This window comes from Podarcis muralis, chromosome 3 (assembly GCF_964188315.1).
Source record: "Podarcis muralis chromosome 3, rPodMur119.hap1.1, whole genome shotgun sequence".
Taxonomy (NCBI): domain Eukaryota; kingdom Metazoa; phylum Chordata; class Lepidosauria; order Squamata; family Lacertidae; genus Podarcis; species Podarcis muralis.
In genome coordinates this window covers 19,273,661-19,293,567 of record NC_135657.1, presented here as the reverse complement: position 1 = coordinate 19,293,567, position 19,907 = coordinate 19,273,661, and the positions used below count along the sequence as shown (strand labels likewise).

Here is a 19,907-nt window from a genome sequence, read left to right as displayed (position 1 = left end):
TAATTACCTTAATTCACACTGGCTTGGTTCACACATAACAATAAGCCATGGTTTAGTAAACTATTACTTATTAAACAATGGTTTGTTTCATCATCAACTGTACCCAGCAGATCTGAAGCAATGGCTTGTTGGCTTATTTAAATAATACTAAACCTTGGTTTATTCTAACTGTGGCTTGGCATAATGTGCAAACAAGACATCCTTATTGAGTTATAAAAATATTTATATATCGCCATGTCATAAAAATATATCAAACCATATAAAAGTTTAAAATATACATCTATTAACCGATTGTGGAAGGATGCATTCTTCATTACCTGATTGGCCTGGCAGAATAGAAAAGTTTTAAGCAGGCATTTAAAAAGTTGGCACAGAACCATGGTTCTTAACCACGGTTTGTTTGGCCATCTCACCCCATACCCTCAACTAAAAATAAAACATGAGGCAAGAGCAACTATAAAACATGGTAAAGCTATGGAGAAAAAAGCCTTGGTTTGTTTGATCATCTGTGGGATAATTCATAGTTAACTTACAGTTTGTTAAACAAACCTTGGCTTATAGTTACATTTGAACCAGGTCATTGTCAGGATCCTGCTGGTTGCCCATAAGCACTGGTTCCCCACTGCATTGACTCATATCCCAGCTGTTATAAACTCCATTGTAATTCCTCACCAAACTAGGAGATTAGGGGTTCTGAATAGCCTATTTGAAATAGTAACCTTCCCCTTCCCACCATTAAGCACTATCACAAAAAGTCTTTTCTAGATAAATAAATTTCATAATTCAGGCTCAACTACTAAGCAAACTAAGCAAAAAAGGAAGTATTTTGTCCCCATTGGGGTTGAGAACAAAGAAGCATGTGCTAAGGAAAGAACAAGACAGATATTTTGTCATAACAGTTGAACCATCCCTTGCTGTTATGGTTAGGATTCCACCACTAAAAAAGCTTGGATTTCATGCTGTCTGCTTCAGAATGAAGTAATCTTAATGGCTATAAACAGGAATTGTCATATTCTGTTCTCCCATAAGTAGGAAGAGTCAAGTACAACAATGGGGGAGGCTGCCGTTAAGTTCCAAGTAATCCCCGTCCAGGACAGTCCTGAGCCACTGCAATCTCAGAAAGACCCAGCACTTCAGCCCTATTGAGGTGTTCTCATCCCATATGTAATTCAGAAAAATGGGGGTGACAGTTCTGCCACCACCCTCTCACCCTCTGTGAGCTGAAAGGAAGCAGGGAGGCTTTTCTGCCATAGTAGGTTCCTCGTGCAAGTTAGAACCCGTGTTTGTTCCAGGATTCTGAATATTTTCAGGGAGCCTACAAGAACAGAACAGGCTCCCTGCTGCATGTGTTTGGTGGTTAACTTATGGAGGGTGACAAAGACAGCAATGGTGGTGGTGGAGTTAGCACATGTGGCCCACACAGAGACATACAATTCTCATTGTATGGGAGATCAGAACACCTGAATAGGACTTTTTTTGAACTCAGAATGCAGAAGACTCTTGGCCTGTACATCAAGAGTTGAGACATGTCCCAGTCCTGAAAAGCAAAAGAGTATATACCATCAAAAGCCAAAGCAAAAACAAAAGGAGAACTCAGAACTCTAATAATAATTAAAAGAAGCAAGCACAAAATAAAGGGGGGTGGGGGGAAACCAAGAAGCATCATGATGGCTCACTCACAACTCATGGCTGAGATGGTTACAAGCAGCGGATGGGAAGCCAACGCATCAAACACAGTCTCAAAAAAGGAGCCCAAAAGAACTGTAAAACAAAGAGAAACCCAAAGAAAACCATGACAATAAAAATGCAAAATGGAGAGAAATAAAAACAGAAATGAATCTGAAATCAGGTCAACAATTTCACCATTATTATTATTATTATTATTATTATTATTATTATTAAATTATTATTATTTCCCTTCTCTTGCAGCACATGCCTTGGCTTCACTGCTTAAATTATCTAAAGCTGGTCACTTTGCAGATACTTTATGCTGGGTGGTACACAGGGGCTTAGACTTTGGAGCTTGATCTTTGTGAGGTAGTACAGAACCTTCTGTCTTCAGGCAGAAAGAGCTGCAGTAAAAGCCACATAATCTCCCCGACTCACATGCTCATTGACACTTTCTCAGCCTGAATTTATTGGCATCATTTCTTATTTCTGCCCTGTTGATTTTCGCCATTGTGTCTTGACTGTTACTGCCTATGTCTCTGTCTGAATTGGGTATGGCTAAGTCTGTATTCTCAGGGACCACTCTATTCCACCCCCTTAACAGCCCCTATTTATCTAGAACAGCCCTTATTTCCTGCTACCTGTCCCTGTCAACTCACCATCCCAATCTGTATTTGGGGAAGACTGGAGGCGCCTTTTAAAATAGAATTAAGAGTGCATTACTAGAGTTGCCATTCTTTAGAATTCAACACCCACACAGCCACACACCCCACAGTATCTAAAAGGCAAAGACAGCAGCAATAGCTCAAGGGAGGTCACAATGGAATCCTTACTGGCAGTGTGAGTTTTCCAGCTTTGCAACTTACAAGGCGGATGTATAGATGAGCGAATTACACAGTGGTTTAGCCATCAGAATTGTTCTTCCCTCCCCCATGCTTTAAGGCAGGTGCCCATACCTATCTTATTTCTACATGTGCTCACAGGCACATTAACCCATTTGGCCTTTATTTTGTAAAAACCTGATCTGGGAAATTGGGGGGTGGGGTGGGGACTTGGTGACATAAAGGATTCAGACAATCATGCCATACTTAGTCAAGTATGCTGCAAATTCACAGAACTATTGTTCCCAGAGTTTAAACCTGGCTATTAGAAACTAAGTTTGAACTGGCTACAGTGATGCCAGAGCCATTTCAAAAGCAGCCTCACCACTTTATAAATTTATCATTCTTCATCCAGAAGGTTTGAAGAGGAAGCACCATTCTGATTTTCAAATAATGTGATCAGTGGATTCTCTCTCAATTGCAGAAATATAAAATGCCAATTTACCACTTCCCCTTTATCTCCTAAAAAAAACTCTCAAGATAGCAAATGTTGTTGACTATGCTTGAGTTGTATCTATTCCGTCTTAAATGCAATTATCTCTACTGAGAGACTTAACATTTGTACCATTTTGTTTTAAACATAATATCTTAGGACCAGTTAACTAACACATCTGCTTCAGAAACCAGTGCAGGGTGGGCTAAAGTAAATGAACACATACAGAGTTCTAATATAGAGAGTAAGGACAGCTTTCTAAAATATACAATAGTGTGTGTGAAATAGGATGGTGCCCTTGATGTGATAATTAGCAGTATTACAAGTACATAAAAGTGTCCCTGTTTTCATCTGTGAAGCATCAACACTATGCTGTTCCTCAGGGAACTGAAAATATATTTCCCACAACAACTGACTTTCACACAAGTGGTCAAGTACCATAATAAAGTTGGTGACATTTTGCAGTTCGGTTTTCATCACTTCATGAGCTCAAGCGTAATGGGGTCATAACAAAATAAATCTGAGAGAAAGGTGTAAACACAGCGTGTAGCATCTATCTTAAACTCTTGAAACCTTTTGTTTCCATTTGTATCACAGTATGGGCAACTTCTCTGCCACATCTTTATTAGCCTTTGGTCAGGCTGCCGGCATCAGAAACAATGCACTAGCACTGGCCATTCTGGTTGCAGACAATGAGCATTTAAGCATGGAAATCACAATGTGTTGCCATTTATATTCCTGAGTTATTCATGCAATATTGTTAATAGTATGCAACAATGCACTGACGTCTAACCTAAGTCACTCAGCTATGCTCCAATCAGATGAAGCACTCACAAGGCTATTTTATTAAAACAGTTCTGCTCCAATATATATTTCAAAATGTAGCAATAGTTGCACCGAGATTAGAAAATGCCTGTATCAGCAACTACATTTTTAAGTATTTGCACTGATGTGCCAATTTTAGATGGAACCTGGTCATGTAACAATTAAAAACATAATCTTCTTTAATTAGGGTTTTGGTTTCTGCTGCTTTCAACTTTCAAACCTGATCAAGCATTCTCTTTCCTAATATTCTGCCTCAGCCATACAGATACACACGGACACAAAACTGCACTTACAAATACATACAATATCCCCAGTCAAGCATTGCAAACTACTGCAGTGCGGTCTGAATCACGAGGAGACAGAGCTCTAATCAATGGTCTAGGGCTGACTCAGCAGAAGCAGCAGCATGCAAAACACAGCAGCGCATTGCCAATTCATGCAAACAGGAGAAGCTTGCCATGACAAAAATGCTGCTTTCCCCTTGCCATTCCATGAAAGATAAAGCAGCAGAGATGTATTCAGCAGAGAGCTTCAAGGGGGTGGGAGAGTTGTGCTAATAATAGAAGTGCGGGTCAGTTTTCAAACAGAGAACCAGGGTTTGCATTGTGAGAAAAGCATTATGAATTAAAGGCTACTGAACTGCTGGCAACAGTAAAACTAATTCCTATACTCAGGCATCTGGTTGACAACATGAATTCAGAATGAAAGCCTAGTCCTAGTATGGTAGAGCACGTTGCTAAACTTATGCATGATGACAAATATTTAGAAGCATTTTCACATCACTACTTAACATGGTAAACTTTGTTTGAATGGATAACATCTGTAAAACAGATAAAATAGGCAGATTTTGCTGAACCACAATTTCATGCTACCCTAAATATAAGCAGAATAACATTACAGCAAACCAATACATTACAACTATAAGAGGGCTGTTTCTTTTGAATTAATTCTTTGTGTTTATCTGGAATTGCAGCCCTGAACCCATTGCTACAGAACCAGAAACCTCATTGTCCATTTTCTTCAAAGGAAAAAAAGTAGAATAGTTGGGAGGCGGTCCATTAAAGGCAACTGAAAGAACCATTATTACAGATAAATAAGCCTTTTTATTTACTCATGCTCTAATCTAGTTGAAGGGCAAGCCATAAAATATTGCAAAAATTGCCCTCCCTAAAGTTTCAGCTCTTCTGATTTATACCTCAATCATGGAATTTGCTGCCAAGGAGTGTGGTGGAGTCTCCTTCTTTGGAGGTCTTTAAGCAGAGGCTTGACAACCATATGTCAGGAGTGCTCTGATGGTGTTTCCTGCTTGGCAGGGGGTTGGACTCGATGGCCCTTGTGGTCTCTTCCAACTCTATGATTCTATGATTCTATGTAAAGGAAGCATGGCTTTACAGGCTACATGACTGGCATTTAAAACCTGCAACTTGTTTAAGTACCCTCTGTCTTAAGTAATTGGTTATGGACAATGAACAATGTGACTATTACAGTAAGGGGGGGGGGAAGTAGTCATATCTCGGGTTGAAGTAGCTTCGGGTTAAGCATTTTTGGGTTGCGCTCCACAGCGACCCAGAAGTAACAGAGTGTGTTACTTCTGGGTTTCGCCGCTCACGCATGCGCAGACGCTCAAAATGACGTCACGCGCATGCGTGGAAGTGGCAAATCGCCACCCCCGCGTGCACAGACGCGGGGTGCATTCGCTTCAGGATGCGAACGGGGCTCCAGAACGGATCCCGTTCACATCCAGAGGTGCCACTGTATTTGATCCCCTGCTAAATTTGCCCATTTGCCCTCTGACAAAGAAATGACCAGTCCATAATTTTAATGGTAGGTTTACTGTAGCTGTGAGAGACAGAATAACGACAGGAAAAACCCCAGAAACCCAGAAGACAAAAGTCCGAGATTGATGTGCATTATAATGAGTGAAATAAGTATTTGATCCCTTTGCAAAAGATGACTTAGTACTTGGTGGCAAAACCCTTGTTGGCAATTACAGATGTCAGACGTTTCTTGTAGGTGGCCACCAGGTTTACACACATCTCAGGAGGTATTTTGCCCCACTCCTCTTTGCAGAGCCTCTCCAAGTCAGTAAGATTTGGAGGCTGATGTGTAGCTACTTGAACCTTCAGCTCCCTCCACAGATTTTCGATGGGATTAAGGTCTGGAGACTGGCTAGGCCACTCCAGGACCTTATGAACTGGTCATTTCTTCGTCAGAGGGAAAACGGGCAAATTTAGCAGGGGATCAAATACTTTCCCCCCTCACTGTAACTACTTAAAAGGAGAAGAAACACTGTGGCATTTTGCTAACTGCAACCTTCATCAAATGTGCAAAGTAGACTCCAATGGTGGCATGCAAGTGGGCTGAGGCACACTTGGCGGACAAACCATTAGCAAATTACATTACAAATATATAGCAATGCCCTGCACAGAAGCTGGACTTCCATTATACTTTCCTTTCAAACCCACAATCTACCTGTCCACTTTCCAGCAGGACAACTAAGAAGGCAAATGAGAGCTTGACCATTATTTGGATTAGTCAGGGTGGGGCTCACCCATTCAGCAGCCAACTATTCAAACTGATGCTATAGAAGAAAGAGTACTAACTGGGTGTTCTGCTCTGCACTCTGGTATCTACCAAGTAGGATGACATGCTTTGTGTCAGAGGAGCACTGACTACCTGGGAATCTGTTGATGCAGCCTAGAATAGCAGTGACTGAAAGCAGAGCGCCCGGCGCTTCGGGGACACATCCGCAGCCTAGGCAGCCCTGCGGGAGGTCCCGCATGGATGTCTAGGCTGCGGATAGCAGCCTGCTTCCCGGAGCGTCGGATGCCCTGAAAGCAGAGCGCCCGGCGCTTCGGGAACACCTCCACAGCCTAAGCAGCCCTGTGGGAGTTCCCCGCAGGGCTCCCCACGCTGCGGATAGCAGCCTGCCGCCCGGCGGGCAGGCGGGGCGCCCTGAAGCAGAGCGCCCAGCGCGCCGGACAGACATCCGCAGCGTGGGGAGCCCTGCAGGAGTTCCCCGCAGGGCTCCCCACGTTGCGGATAGCAGCCTGCCGCCCGGCGGGCGGGGCGCCCTGAAGCAGAGCGCCCCTCACGCCGGGCAGACATCGGCCAGCCCCACAAGCTCAGGGGACAGCAGGGAGGCGCAGCGCCGCTATCCTGCTGTTCCTCCACCTGGTTCGGTTTCCCCGACCTGCTTTTGGGGGGGAAATAAAGGGGGGGATTTCCTTTATTTCCCCCCAAAAAAACTAGGTGCGTCCTATGGGACGGAGCATCCTATGGGACGAAAAATACGGTACCTAGGTCTTCTTTTCCCCCCTTTTGAAGAAGGGGCAACATTTGCCTGCCTCTCGTCTGCAGGGACCTTACCTATTCTTCAGGAATTCTCAAAGATTACAGACAAAGACTCACAAGCTCCTTTAGTACCCTTGGGTGCAGCTCATCAGGCCCTGGAGATTTGAATCCACTCTAAGTACCTAGGTGTACCCTAAACCACCATTTTTCCTATCTTGTGCTGCAGCTCCCTCCTTGCATCACTTATTATGTTATCACCAGGTTGGGCACTGCTTCTCTTTTGGGTAAAGAGAGATAGAAAGCAAGCAAGCGTTGAGCAGTTCCACCTTCTCTCTGTCACCCAATAGCATTTCTCCATTAAGAAGGACTTGTTTGTCCTTCCTCCTGCTTCAAACACAGCCAAAGAAACCTTTATTATTAATTTTAACCTCTTTTTCAAGCCTGAACTCATTCTGAGCTTTGCCTGCCTGACCTTCTTCCTGTTGGATACTCTTGTATACTCTTCCTTCGTGATTTCCCTTTTTTCCCATTTCTTACATGTGCCCTTCTTAAATCTCAGCTCATCTGTAAGCTCCTTATGCAGCAATCAGAAGTTGGGAAGCTTGCATAAATCTATGGCTGATAGCAGCTGAGTCATGAAATGAAGATGTCAGGTTTTTAAAAAGGACAAGGGCGGAGGAGAACAGGAATTAGACTGCTTGAGTCCTTAAGGCCTTATAGGATCCAGGAGGAGAGTGCTGGGTGGGTGGAAGATTCATGAAATGCCGTTTAAAAAAAATAACCCTTTAACCCTGTATTGCATAGTGGGAGAAGGATGAGAAAGAAACAAGTTCTGTGCAAGCAAGCCTCAAAATAGCTCTATGAAGCTTCTTTTCCAGGCTACTTAGAGCACAGAAGAGCAGCACTCCTGGTTAGGTGTTGGGGATGCGCTGCAACATTTGTTGCAGGCTGCACTTATTTGCCTTATTATAATCCACATTTCATACATGGCATCCTTTTATTAATACCTTAGTATTATGAACTATGATGCAATCAATGGATATCAGTCTCCATACTTTATTTTAATATTTATTCATTTACCCACTGATCTGCTGGCAATGTTAATCTCTCTGAGGTAATCAGAGAGCATGCAGACACAAGACAGCCTAGAGTCAGAAACAAAACATCTTAAACACCGGGAAAACTGTAGACCACATGGAGTGAGATAGGAGAGTGCTGCTTCTTACATGCTTCTGATAGACTTCAAATTATCTCTAGCAGAGGATCAGCTTACGATTACGATTACGATATCTTTATTGTCATTGTCCCTTGCGGAACAATGAAATTGAAAAACTACATAAAACTACATAAAAACTACATAAAACTACATAAAAACTACATAAAAACTACATAAAAACTACATAAAACATTTAAAAACCCCTAAAAACTCTAAAACCCCATTTTAAAATACACTATACTACAGAGACCCCTTATGCTGCGTTTAGAACCAGAATTGCATTAGCGTAGAAACTGTTTCTCAGACGGCTAGTCCTGGCCTTTATAACCCTATACCTTCTTCCAGAAGGCAGAAGCTGAAAGAGATCATTTCCGGGGTGCGTACTATCATGTGCTATCTCTGCCGCCTTCTTATGGCACCTGGCAGCATACATTTGATCTAAGGTGGGAAGAGTGCACCCAATTATTCTCTCTGCAGTCTTTACAACCCTGGATAGCATTGTTTTTTCCCTGGCCGTGCAGCTCCCAAACCACACACACAGACCATAAGTTAGTACGCTCTCCACAGTGCAATGGTAAAATGCCATCAACAGGTCCTTTGAGAGATTGTTTTTCCAGAGGATTCTCAGAAAATATAACCTCTGCTGTGCTCTCTTCACCAGGTTTTATTGAGAAAAACATTGCCCTACTCCCAACTCTGAACATACAGAGCTCCTTCATGTTCACAAAAGGCCCCTGCAAGGAAGCACCTTGCAGGCAAGAAACATCATTATGTGCCTCAGAGCACCAGTGACAGAGGATGCTGATTCGCCTCTACATACCTGCTGATAATGCTGAAACCATAAAGAAGGAAGGTGGGAAAGGCCACAGGATGAAAACAGTTTGTTTGTTTGTTTGTTTGTTTGTTTGTTTGTTTGTTTGTTTTAAAAGAGAACACCTCAAAATGATGGAGATAATCAGTTCCAAAATAACACCCCCCAACTTTCCAACTTCCCACACCAGACATGTTTAAAAAATGGGAGCTTCAGGAAAAGTAAACTAATGAAACAATGTGAACTTCTTAAAACAACACTTCTCCTTCCTTTGGTTTTGAGCCAAGACACTGAGCAACAGGCACATGTATACCTTACAGCGAAGGGTGGGTAATAAATGAAAATAATAATAATAATAATAATAATAATAATAATAATAATAATAATAATAGAAAAACCATGTTTTCAAAAGAAATACAGTCTCTCTGTTACAACAGGGAGAACCTGATAAGTTCAGTTTCTATCCCATCAAGTGTACCTGCCCAACCAGCATCAACAGTATTGTGAGAATGAATTAACATAATCAGGATTTGTTTGAAATATTTATAATTCCCCATAGAAATGAAAAAAAAAGCATCACTTACAGGCCGGACTTCACCGTTGGTATTGGTATACTGTCGAGCCAGACCAAAATCTAACATATAACATTTTCTGTAGGTTGAGGGGAGGCGTCCCATGGCAAAGTTGGACTAGAGAAAAACAGAAGGATAAGAAGAGTTGGGGAAGATATGCATTTTTCACATGTAATAAGAGAGATCATACCAGTTATTAATATAATTGTGCTTAAAGTTATCAGCCACTTGATACAAGGGCATTTGCAGCTACTAATCAACCCTGTTTTCTAGCTTAAGATTGCTTCAATAATTGCAGCTCATCCAAAATGCTGTAGCTTCCCCTGGCTTACATCCTCTGAAAACCAGTTTCATTTTCATCTTACCTTTAGACAGTGTTTGCAGTAATCCATATGCTCAGCACGAAAAAATACTTCTAATTGTTAAACACTTGCCTAGTAAAGTTTTTCCTTTATCAAAACGAAGAAAAAATAACACAACATGACCTAAATTGCTTTGAAGATGAAGCCAAGATGGACCAAGGCCTCCCACTCAACCCACATGAATTGAAATTTACTTAGCACACTCAGTCGGAATTCCCCGGGCTGTGCAGCGCCATGATTGTGTTGCTGTGGCAATTGTGTTGGCATGGCAATTGTGGCGGTGGGTGCTCAACAACTTTAGGTGGGTTTTCAGCAAGTTCCACCACCAATTGTTGCTGCCTTCTGGACCTCTCATGGAGGAGGTACATGAAGAAGGGCCCTCAGATGATTGCAGGACTCAGGTTGGTTCATATGGGGAAAGGAGGTCATTGAGGTATTGCAGTCCTGCGCCATTTAAGGCTTTATAGGTCAAAACCAGACCTTTCTTAGTATTATTATTACAACTACTACTATATTACTATTGTCCTGTATTAAATTTGTATACTGCCCTTCATACAAAGCTCCCAGGGTGGTTCACAACAGAAAAATATAAAATGAGAAAACAAAATACAGAATAAAACAAAAACATAAACAAACCAATGACACCCCCCCCCCAACACATTTAAAAAGCCATAGGTTGTTAATCAGCCAAATAGCTGGTTGAAGAGAAATATTTTTGCCTGGCGTCTAAAGATATGTGATGAGCGTACCAGGCAAACCTGCCTGGGGAAAGCATTCCACAAATGGGAAGCTACCATAGAAAAGGCCTGTTATTGTGTTGCTACCCTCCAGACCTCTCATGGAGGAGGTACACAAATAAGGGCCTCAGAGGATGATCACATGGTACAGGTTGGTTCATATGGGGAGAGACTGTCCTTGGGATATCATGGTCCTGAGCCATTTTAGGGCTTTATAGGTCAAAACTACTTGGCAGCCAGTACAGTTGGGCCAAGTTCAGTGTAATATGCTCAAACCATCTTGCCATGGTGAGCAAGCTGGCTGCCAAATTCTGTACCAGCTGAAGTTTCCAGACCACCTTCAGTTTCTTTTTAAAATAGGAGGGATACAAGTTTTAAATATAAATTTAAATAAATGCCAACTGCTTTGAGACAGGGTAATGTATCGCTAGGACTGGATCAACGTGGTCTCAGTGTAGAACTGACACTTGGGTTTTATCTCTGCTATCTGGGAAACCCTCTGGCATACTGATACATTAAACCCACAACAGTTTACCCCCAGTTTAAAAGAATCCTAAGAACCATAGTTTAGGGAGGGAATTATCTGCAAGAGAGTCCTGGACAGCCTCATACAATTACTGTTCCTGGTATTCTTTGGGAAGAAATAATTCTTAAACCAATTAATGAAATCTGTAATGAAACTCCTAACCTTCTCACATTGCATCTTTCTGTACACTATTTGCAAAGTGCAAATTATCAAAGTCTATTAAGCTGGCCATGCATGTGACTGAGGCATGGACCTTGCTATTCACAAGTTATACGCACTGGATGGCTGCCAACCTGCCCAAATCAAGCCTCATATCGTAAAAGGAAGGAATCAAACACCCCTGAGGAACAGCACTGTATCAACTGGATGGCTGCCATTTTTTTTCTCAATTACAGGGATAACTATGCTCACTTAATAGTAAAGTTCTTAGATAAAATAACAGCATCAACAACAGGAAATGCAAACTCTGTAAGTAGGGAAAACAAGGTCATCACAAGCTACTCACAGGCTTGATGTCTCGGTGCAAAAATCCCACTGAATGAATGGCTTCTATAGATTCTAGAATCTGTTTGCCTAATCGGAGGGTTGTGCTCAGTGTAAAAGTTCCCCGCGGCTGGCTTCTTCTGAGGTCTGCAAGATTCCGGCCCTGAAAGAGGTGTATACTGGTTTTATAGCACTAATTTTCCAGCATCAGTTACAACACAGTAGCTTAATACAATCCACGGCAAAAATGGGGGGGAAATATCCTCTCTGTTCAGGCTTGGCATTTTTTAGTAGCCCAGATTATTGTGCATTCCGTCTGGAAAAGTGGACTCCACAACTAGGCATGCTGTGATCAGATTCGCTGCTGCTTTTTCTCTCTATCAAAGCTCAATGGAAACTTGGTGTGGGGAGGAATTGGATCAGGATGGTGGAATTGGGTGGACACTCCCTCTACTTCTGCACTACCTCCACTGTTTTCTTGATTGAAATCACACTTTAAAATCTGCTGTTTGCTCATGGGAGTGAGAATATATAGATAGATGCCTTTTTTAAAAATGCAAGAGATCTTGTCCCTAGCTCTCTCACATCAAACATCTGTCTAAGTTTGGCTTTAGGAAAGTTCCCCAAAATGCTTTGCCAAGGGCACATGAAAACCAAGGCTAGCAAATAAAGGGAGCTTGAAAATGGGATTAGACTAATTAGTGGAGGATAAGGTCATCAATGGCTACTTGTCAGGGCGGCTACATATAACGCTGAATATCACAGACAGAATTCCTCCAAATACCACTTGCCAGGGAACATGAACTAGAGAGTGATGCTGCACTCATGCCTTGTTTGTGGGCTTCCCAAGAGCTTCTTGCTGGCCATTGTGCAAACAGAATGCTGGACTAGATGGGATTCAGCAGGGCTCTTCTTTCTTTTAAATACCATATTTTTTGCTCTATAAGACTCACTTTTTCCCTCCTAAAAAGTAAGGGGAAATGTGTGTGCGTCTTATGGAGCGAATGCAGGCTGCGCAGCTATCCCAGAAGCCAGAATAGCAAGAGGGATTGCTGCTTTCACTGCGCAGCGATCCCTCTTGCTGTTCTGGCTTCTGAGATTCAGAATATATTTTTTTCTTGTTTTCCCCCTCCAAAAACTAGATGCGTCTTGTGGTCTGGTGCGTCTTATAGAGCAAAAAATACTGTCTTTTATTTGATTTTACTTAGCTAATAGTAACAAATTAAACTGAGTGTGCAGCACTATTTCCAGATAATCAGAGAAAAGCTTTGTTACCTCAAACTGAGCAACAGTCCTACCACCGCACAATGAAGTCCAACCCAAAACATCTCTCCAGAGGAGCCCAGGTGTTGGTTGGTTGAGTCAATCAATCAATCATGTTCTTTATGTGGAGCATAAGTAATAAAGCAATGCCAGCTTCAACAAAAACTATCTTTGCCTATCATTAAATTTCACTGTGCTTCAACCTATTTTGATAGGTTTTCCATTACAGCAAGCAACCATATTTGTTGGTACTACTTCACCTGTTCTTCCCCACTTTTTAGCAATTGTTAATGTGGCTGCAAGAAACAAGATGACCAAGAGACCCTTATGCAAAACATATTGCCCTGTTCCTTTCCAAGATGGGTAAGGGAGAGTGTGTTGGATTGGGTTGATGTATTTGACCAGTTCTTAATCCCATTTTGTGCAAAACTAGTTCCCAACCCCTTTTTAATTGCAGCACAAGTCCCCCACATATGAAAGACATTGCCCGTCACCCTACATTCTGACCAACACATGGGCTGCAGGAGTTCAAGATCCTGTTCAGGATGTGGGGAATCAGGTACCAGGTATCTGGTGGAATGGAACTCCACAACCCAGCTTTCAAAGTCTCTTGATTTGACTCTACCCTAACTCTCTTTGCCCCCACTTCTTCTATCTCCTTTCTGAATACTGTCACATCTGGATTTATGGGCAACTTTCCCCCCTTCCATTCATCTTTAATCAGTACCATATTTGTGCTGTCAGTTACCCTTTCCTTAGTCATGGAGATTCTAACAAGCACGTATTTGACTCATATTTTCCCATGATGGGTCTCTCCCCATCACTGTCTTTCATGCTCAAATATGGACAGAATCTAACCATCGAAAATGATTCTGTTTGCCAGCAGGAAAGTTTTCCATCCAGAAATCTCCTTACTTAGCTATTACTTTTCATCTACATAACCATGCACCACCTAGTCACTAACTGATCACATGTTTCAAGCTGGAATCTTAAATTGGAAAAAACGCAACACACTTTTTTTCCAGAAGTCATAACATTAAACAAATAAGGCAATTCATAATGAATCTTCCAAACACACAGAATCTGGCAACAGTGATTTCTCCTCACTTGAACTCTCCATAAAAATGTCTGGATGCACTCTACAATCAAAACTAATCCCAGAAACAGAATCATCTTTCCGATTTGATACTCATACTTGGAACAGACTCAGTTGTAAAAGCTCTTCTTAAAATTTCAATGCTTAGCATAAGATGTCTGACTGTAAAGAGATACTCTGCATCTATATTCATGCTTAAATTTACTGATACTCATTCCTCATAAAGCCTCAGCAGGCAGAAAAACGGTTGAGAATCTTTCTGCAAACATACATACAACCTGGGGAAAAAGTATTTCCCATATGAGGAAAAGTTACAATTGCCCGGGGGGGGGGGGGGGCTTTTTAGTTTAGAAGAAAAGATAAGAAAGGTATGACAGAAGTGTATAAAATTATGGATGGTGCAGATAAAATTAACAGGTCTTTCTCCATCTTCCTTCATACTAGAACCCGGGGTCATCTTATAAAGCTGAAGAACAGACAAAAAAAAGTGCCGCTTCAACGGGGCAGTTACATTATGCAATTCAGTGGGAATGTCCTCCAACTTAAACAGGTTTAAAAGGGGATTAGACAAATCCATGGAGGATAAAGTTCTGAATAACTACTAGTCATGCTGACAGTCTACTTCTGCTTGAATCAAGGGTACAATGCCTCTGAATCTCAGTCACAAGGGAGCATCAGTGCTATTGTGCTGTTGAGCTCTTATCCTGCTAGTGGTTTACCCGCTGTACTTAATTGTTTGCCTGAGATGTTGTGAGCTACTTTGGGCACAATTTTGTGGAAAGGTGGCATACAAATAAACAGATGATGGTGATGATGAAATAAGCTACTAGCTCAGATAGGCTATTGATTTGATCCAGTTGTGTTCTTCGTATATTCTTCTTTGCTCTCTATGAATTAATTTAAATTTTTTGTCTTAAAGACTTATCTTTTTAAATTAAATAGTGTCACCACTAGCTTGAACACCTCTGCACTAGTTCACACACGTAGGTACTTTACTAAATCACTTAACTACTGAAAACTTCATAAATCCATGAACTGTATCTATTGAAGAGCACTTGAGTTTGAAAGGATATGAAACTTTGGTCTGGCTGCAGAAGAAGACTGAATATTATCTGACCGTATATCTTGATATCTGAATGGTAAGGCCCATTCCATCTGGCTCACAAGGATCCAGCAGCAGTTGCTGAAGAAAACGGTTGGAGATCCATCTGAGAGAGTCGTTTACGACCTGATTCCCTGGTTCTCTGCCTGACCCATTACCCCTTGCCTGCAAGAGTTTCAGTCTTATTTAAGGGTTGCTGCTGTTGCCTGACTGTTACAAAGGCAATTCAATTTTTTCCATAGCTGAAATAAGTTGGGATATACTCTGCAAGTTCCCAAAAGACAATCGTGTGAAATTAGAATATCAATATGCTATTTTCACATCATCCTGGAAATGGGCTAGCTACCTATTAATGTAAACCTGTAATGGAACAGAGTTACATTTACAGAAAGAATGAATCATACCATCTCCTTAATAACTCCTTTCCTGCTCTACTTGAGTAACTCTTATGATTCTTGTAATCATAAACCAACATTCCTCTCATTCTTTTGCAGTTTACTAGCCTTGTGAAGCTTGTAATTTTTGTATATATCTCCATCTCACTGCATTGTTCAGCAGGGTCTGTTAGGGGTAATTTGAAAAGGCTTGGAGCATTATTTACCATGCTGAAGGATTGGTGGAGACCTGTATTGTCATACTGAATAGGGAAAAGCAAATAAACTCTAAAAAAAACCCATACATGTGCTCAGGAATTTCTTGCACTGAAAAGCAATAGGATGGTGTCAGAGCTGCCTCCAGGTCCCAGCTCACAGAGGACCAACGCTAGCCGGTAGTAATGTACAAAAGTCTTTATTGAAGTACAGTTTCCATTTTCAAGCCGCAGCGCGCAGCTCTACGTCTTAGAAGCTAGACCGGCGAAGCTCCATCTGAGTCTCCACCCCCTGTACACCAGTTTAAGACTCTAACCTTACTCCACCTCTTCCGTCTCTCCTTTCTCCTCTGGGTCCTTCTGCCCCCCGGGGTCCCCTCCTTTCTGGACTCTTCTGACGCTGACGCTGACCCCCCTGACTCCTCTCCCTCCTTTCGGCGGGCTTTAGGACCTGGCTCCCTATCCGGGCTACCAACTGCGCCGCCCTCCTGTACATTTGAACTTGGCGCGCGCGCCCAGCCTCCAACTTTCCTCTTGACCGTTTCCTCGCTCTCCGATGGAGGCGTGGCCAATCCTGACTCATCTCCTCCCGCTGGCGGTGAGCCGCCTGATCCCGATACCTGGGACTCCTCCCCCCTACTGCGCTCTGGTGGGGAAGCTGGTCCTGATTTCCAACTGCTGCTCTCTGAGTCCCCTCTGGCCCCTTCTCCCTGGGGTGTCCCCCTAGGCACCCCCCTTGCTCTGACCATGGGAGCCCCTTTCTGTGAATCTTCCGATTCGCTGGAAAGACTCAGAGACCTCGGGCCGCTGTCATCGCTAACATTTCCTTCGGATTCCTCCCCCTCGCTCTCTATTTCCTCCCTTTCCTGTGCCTCTGCTCCTGAGCCCCTGACAGATGGTTTTATCAGTGCTCTCATAATTATTATTATTATTATGGATATCTCCAAACTGGGTGAATGGGCACTAAAGGGCCCCTTTAAACATCCCTTTTATTGTGCATTTATGATGATTTGTGCTCACGAAGGCAGCGATCATACATGATCCCTTTTTCCATACTATCTGCACCAGGAAATGTTTTGAGGTAGTCATACTGCTCCATTACCAATCAGTTTATATCTTGCAATTCCTGCTAAAATCCTGTAACTTTTCAAACCGCAAACGTTCTGGAGTTCTTAGTCCTACTGTTGTTATGCTATAGCCCCACAACACAACAATAATATGGTAGTACTGGGGTGGCATCACAGAACAACTAATCAAGCAGAGTAAATCCACTACCTGAATCTTCATTGGATGATTCCAATATGAAGATTCAGGATAGACAAAATTAAGTACTTCTTCACACAGTGGCTTAGTGAAACTATTTAAATTGGTCGCACAATTTGTAGTGGTGGCCAACAACTTGGAAGGCTTTGAATGATTAGAAACATTTGTGGAGAATAAGGCTATCAACTACTAGCTGCAATATCTATGCGCTGTTAGTTATGTCTATTTGATTGGTCTGTTTGATTGGTTGTGCAAGAAGCAAACAACAGTAAGCTTAAATTCTTGTGAAGCTGAACTGAATGCACTGTCTTATTCACTTGTGGATTATGAATGGTTGTTACAATTGTGTAAAGACATGAGAATTCCTGTAAAGTGTCCAATCCAGGTTTATCAGGACAACAAAGCATGTTTGGCTTTGCTGACTTCTGAAGGTTGTAAGCAAAGTACGAAGCACTTGCAATTGAAGCTGCAACATGCATGGGAATGTGTTCAGAAAGGACTCGTAACGGTGTCCTACATGCCAGGTAATGAAATTCCTGCTGATTTATTGTCCAAGGTTGTTCCGAAGGATCAACACTGTACCTATGTACAGAAACTGGGTTTGTACTGAGATTGTACTGACACACTGCCCAGTGGTGTTCACAGAAAGGGGGAGGATGTTAGTTTCTGTTTTGCCACTGTGCAGCTGCTTACAGTCACAGGACTCTGTTTACATTCCAGAGCCATTCCAGGCTGTTGGAAGTCTCATGGGAGACGGGAGACGGATGTGACGTTAGTGGTTTCCTGTTCCTTTGTTTCTTTGTTTCAGTTGCTCTCTGTCTTTCACAGAGAGAGGATGTATATTTCTTTGCTGTCTGCGTAGTAAGAAATAAAGCATAGCGATGTAGCCATAAATCTCATCACTTCCCTGTGCTGGAAACTCTGCTGAACGGGAATGTGCCCGAGGCCTCATCAAAGGCTCAGGTCATTAATTATCATCGGAGGCGATTCCGAAGGACTCGGCCAGAGGAAAATGAGCTTTATCAGCTTGGCCGAGCAGAGATCCCGACATGTACTACATTCACTGCTGGAATCACAAGTGCTAGGAATCAATAGTGTGCAGAGCACTGTGGCACTCAGGTCCAGTTTGTAGGCTTCCTACAGGCATCTGGTTGGCCACTGTGAGAACAGGATGCTGGGCTAGATGGACCTTTGGCCTGATCCAGCAGTGCTCTTCTTATGCTCTTAAAGCATCAGCTCCCATTAGAAACAGCCATGGCCCAGACCAACCAGACCATGAGTTAGCCAACTGAGGCAACCATCTCAGACAAAAGAATCTGCGTGTCCTTTAAAAATCAGGATGTTTTCAGTAATTCTTCACTCTCCCATTCTCTCCCACTCCTTAACCAGGGGTAAAATGCCATTTGGATTTCCTGCCTCAGGCGCCAATGTATCTTAGGCCAGCCGTGGCCATGATGTTGTGAGAGCCCTGTGTTCAGTTCTGGCTGATACTTCAGCTCAGAAGGGATTTGGAGGAGAGCAACAATTAAGCTAAAATGTGTAGAAATAAAGCCATTTGAGTAAAAGATAATAGAAGTGAAAAAGGAATGAAGATGTCACCAGTCAGATCTAAAAATAAAGTCTTTTTTACTCAGGAGTTCTTATTACAAAAACCCAGCAGAGCTTTTCATCATATTAAGAGATGGCCTCAGGCTTCATCCCATCTTTCTCAAAAACACCTTCCTCACATCACAGAAAATTTAAAACCAGTCTCTGAAACATGCTATTAACTTGCTAAAGCACTGTAATCAAAAGAAGATTAAGGGAGCAGAATCAAAATTCCAAAATGAGCCAGCATTCGTACATCGTCACATTTCATATACCACTGAAACTCTCATTTTCAAGTCACAACCACAAAACATCTTTAGAAGTGCAACATAAAACCTTTGCTCTGTCACAAAGGTTTTATGGTATGTTGTATTATTTATTTATGTGGGGTGGGAGGGGGAAGAGTGCAGTCCTCACTCCATCCCTAATTCAAAAAACAAACGGATGCAAATAACGGTAGAAAGCTATTACAGTGGTACCTCGGGTTAAGTACTTAATTCGTTCCGGAGGTCCGTTCTTAACCTGAAACTGTTCTGAACCTGAAGCACCACTTTAGCTAATGGGGCCTCCTGCTGCCGATGCGCCACTAGAGAACGATTTCTGTTCTCATCCTGAAGCAACGTTCTTAACCCGAGGTACTATTTCTCGGTTAGCGGAGTCTCTAACCTGAAGCGTATGTAACCTAAAGCGTATGTAATCCGAGGTACCACTGTATCTGTGGTTGCTCCTGAACCCATAACCCACCTGGCACATATAAAAGACCAGGAAAGGGACCCAACTCTTCCTTTTGCACCAAAATGTGATTCATTTTCATCACTACAAAGGCCCTCCCAAAGTGAGTGCAAGTGTGCACTTCCCCCAAATTTTAGAGGACTTTGGGGATGGGGTGGGGTTTACTTACAATCAAGTGTAAGAGACAAGTGTAAGAGTCCTGCCACTTCAGACTATCAGCAGATATCAGTGTGATTTTTTTTTAAAAAAACCAATCCCTCCTCTCCCTCATGTCCTCTGGGGAGGCACTTGGAAGCAGTATGAGAGACTGAACACTTCTCAGTGTCTCCAAGACTGGGACAAAGTGAAATGCTGACTCCTCCCCCAAGTATGTCAGAGTAGGGAGATATTTCTCTCTCTTACCCAGCACAAAATAACTGCCCCCTCTGAATTCCCTGGAATGTGCTCTAGAAAACGGAGAGATTTCT

At 42.5% G+C, this 19,907-nt stretch overlaps 1 protein-coding gene across 4 annotated transcripts in view; it reads right to left on the bottom strand.

Annotated features, from left to right (window-relative positions):
* TTBK1 (tau tubulin kinase 1) overlaps window positions 1–19,907 on the bottom strand; it is a 113,668-nt gene that overhangs the window by 54,481 nt on the left and 39,280 nt on the right. For 2 of the 4 annotated variants that reach the window (XM_028724859.2, XM_028724860.2), the window contains exons 5-6: window positions 11,831–11,971; window positions 9,713–9,817 (exon numbers count right to left, since the gene is read on the bottom strand). In XM_028724859.2, coding sequence (XP_028580692.2) covers window positions 9,713–9,817; window positions 11,831–11,971 — 246 coding nt within the window. Of the gene's footprint in view, window positions 1–1,680; window positions 1,744–9,712; window positions 9,818–11,830; window positions 11,972–19,907 lie in introns of those variants that run through there. The other 2 variants (XM_077925518.1, XM_028724862.2) reach the window with 2 other exon arrangements.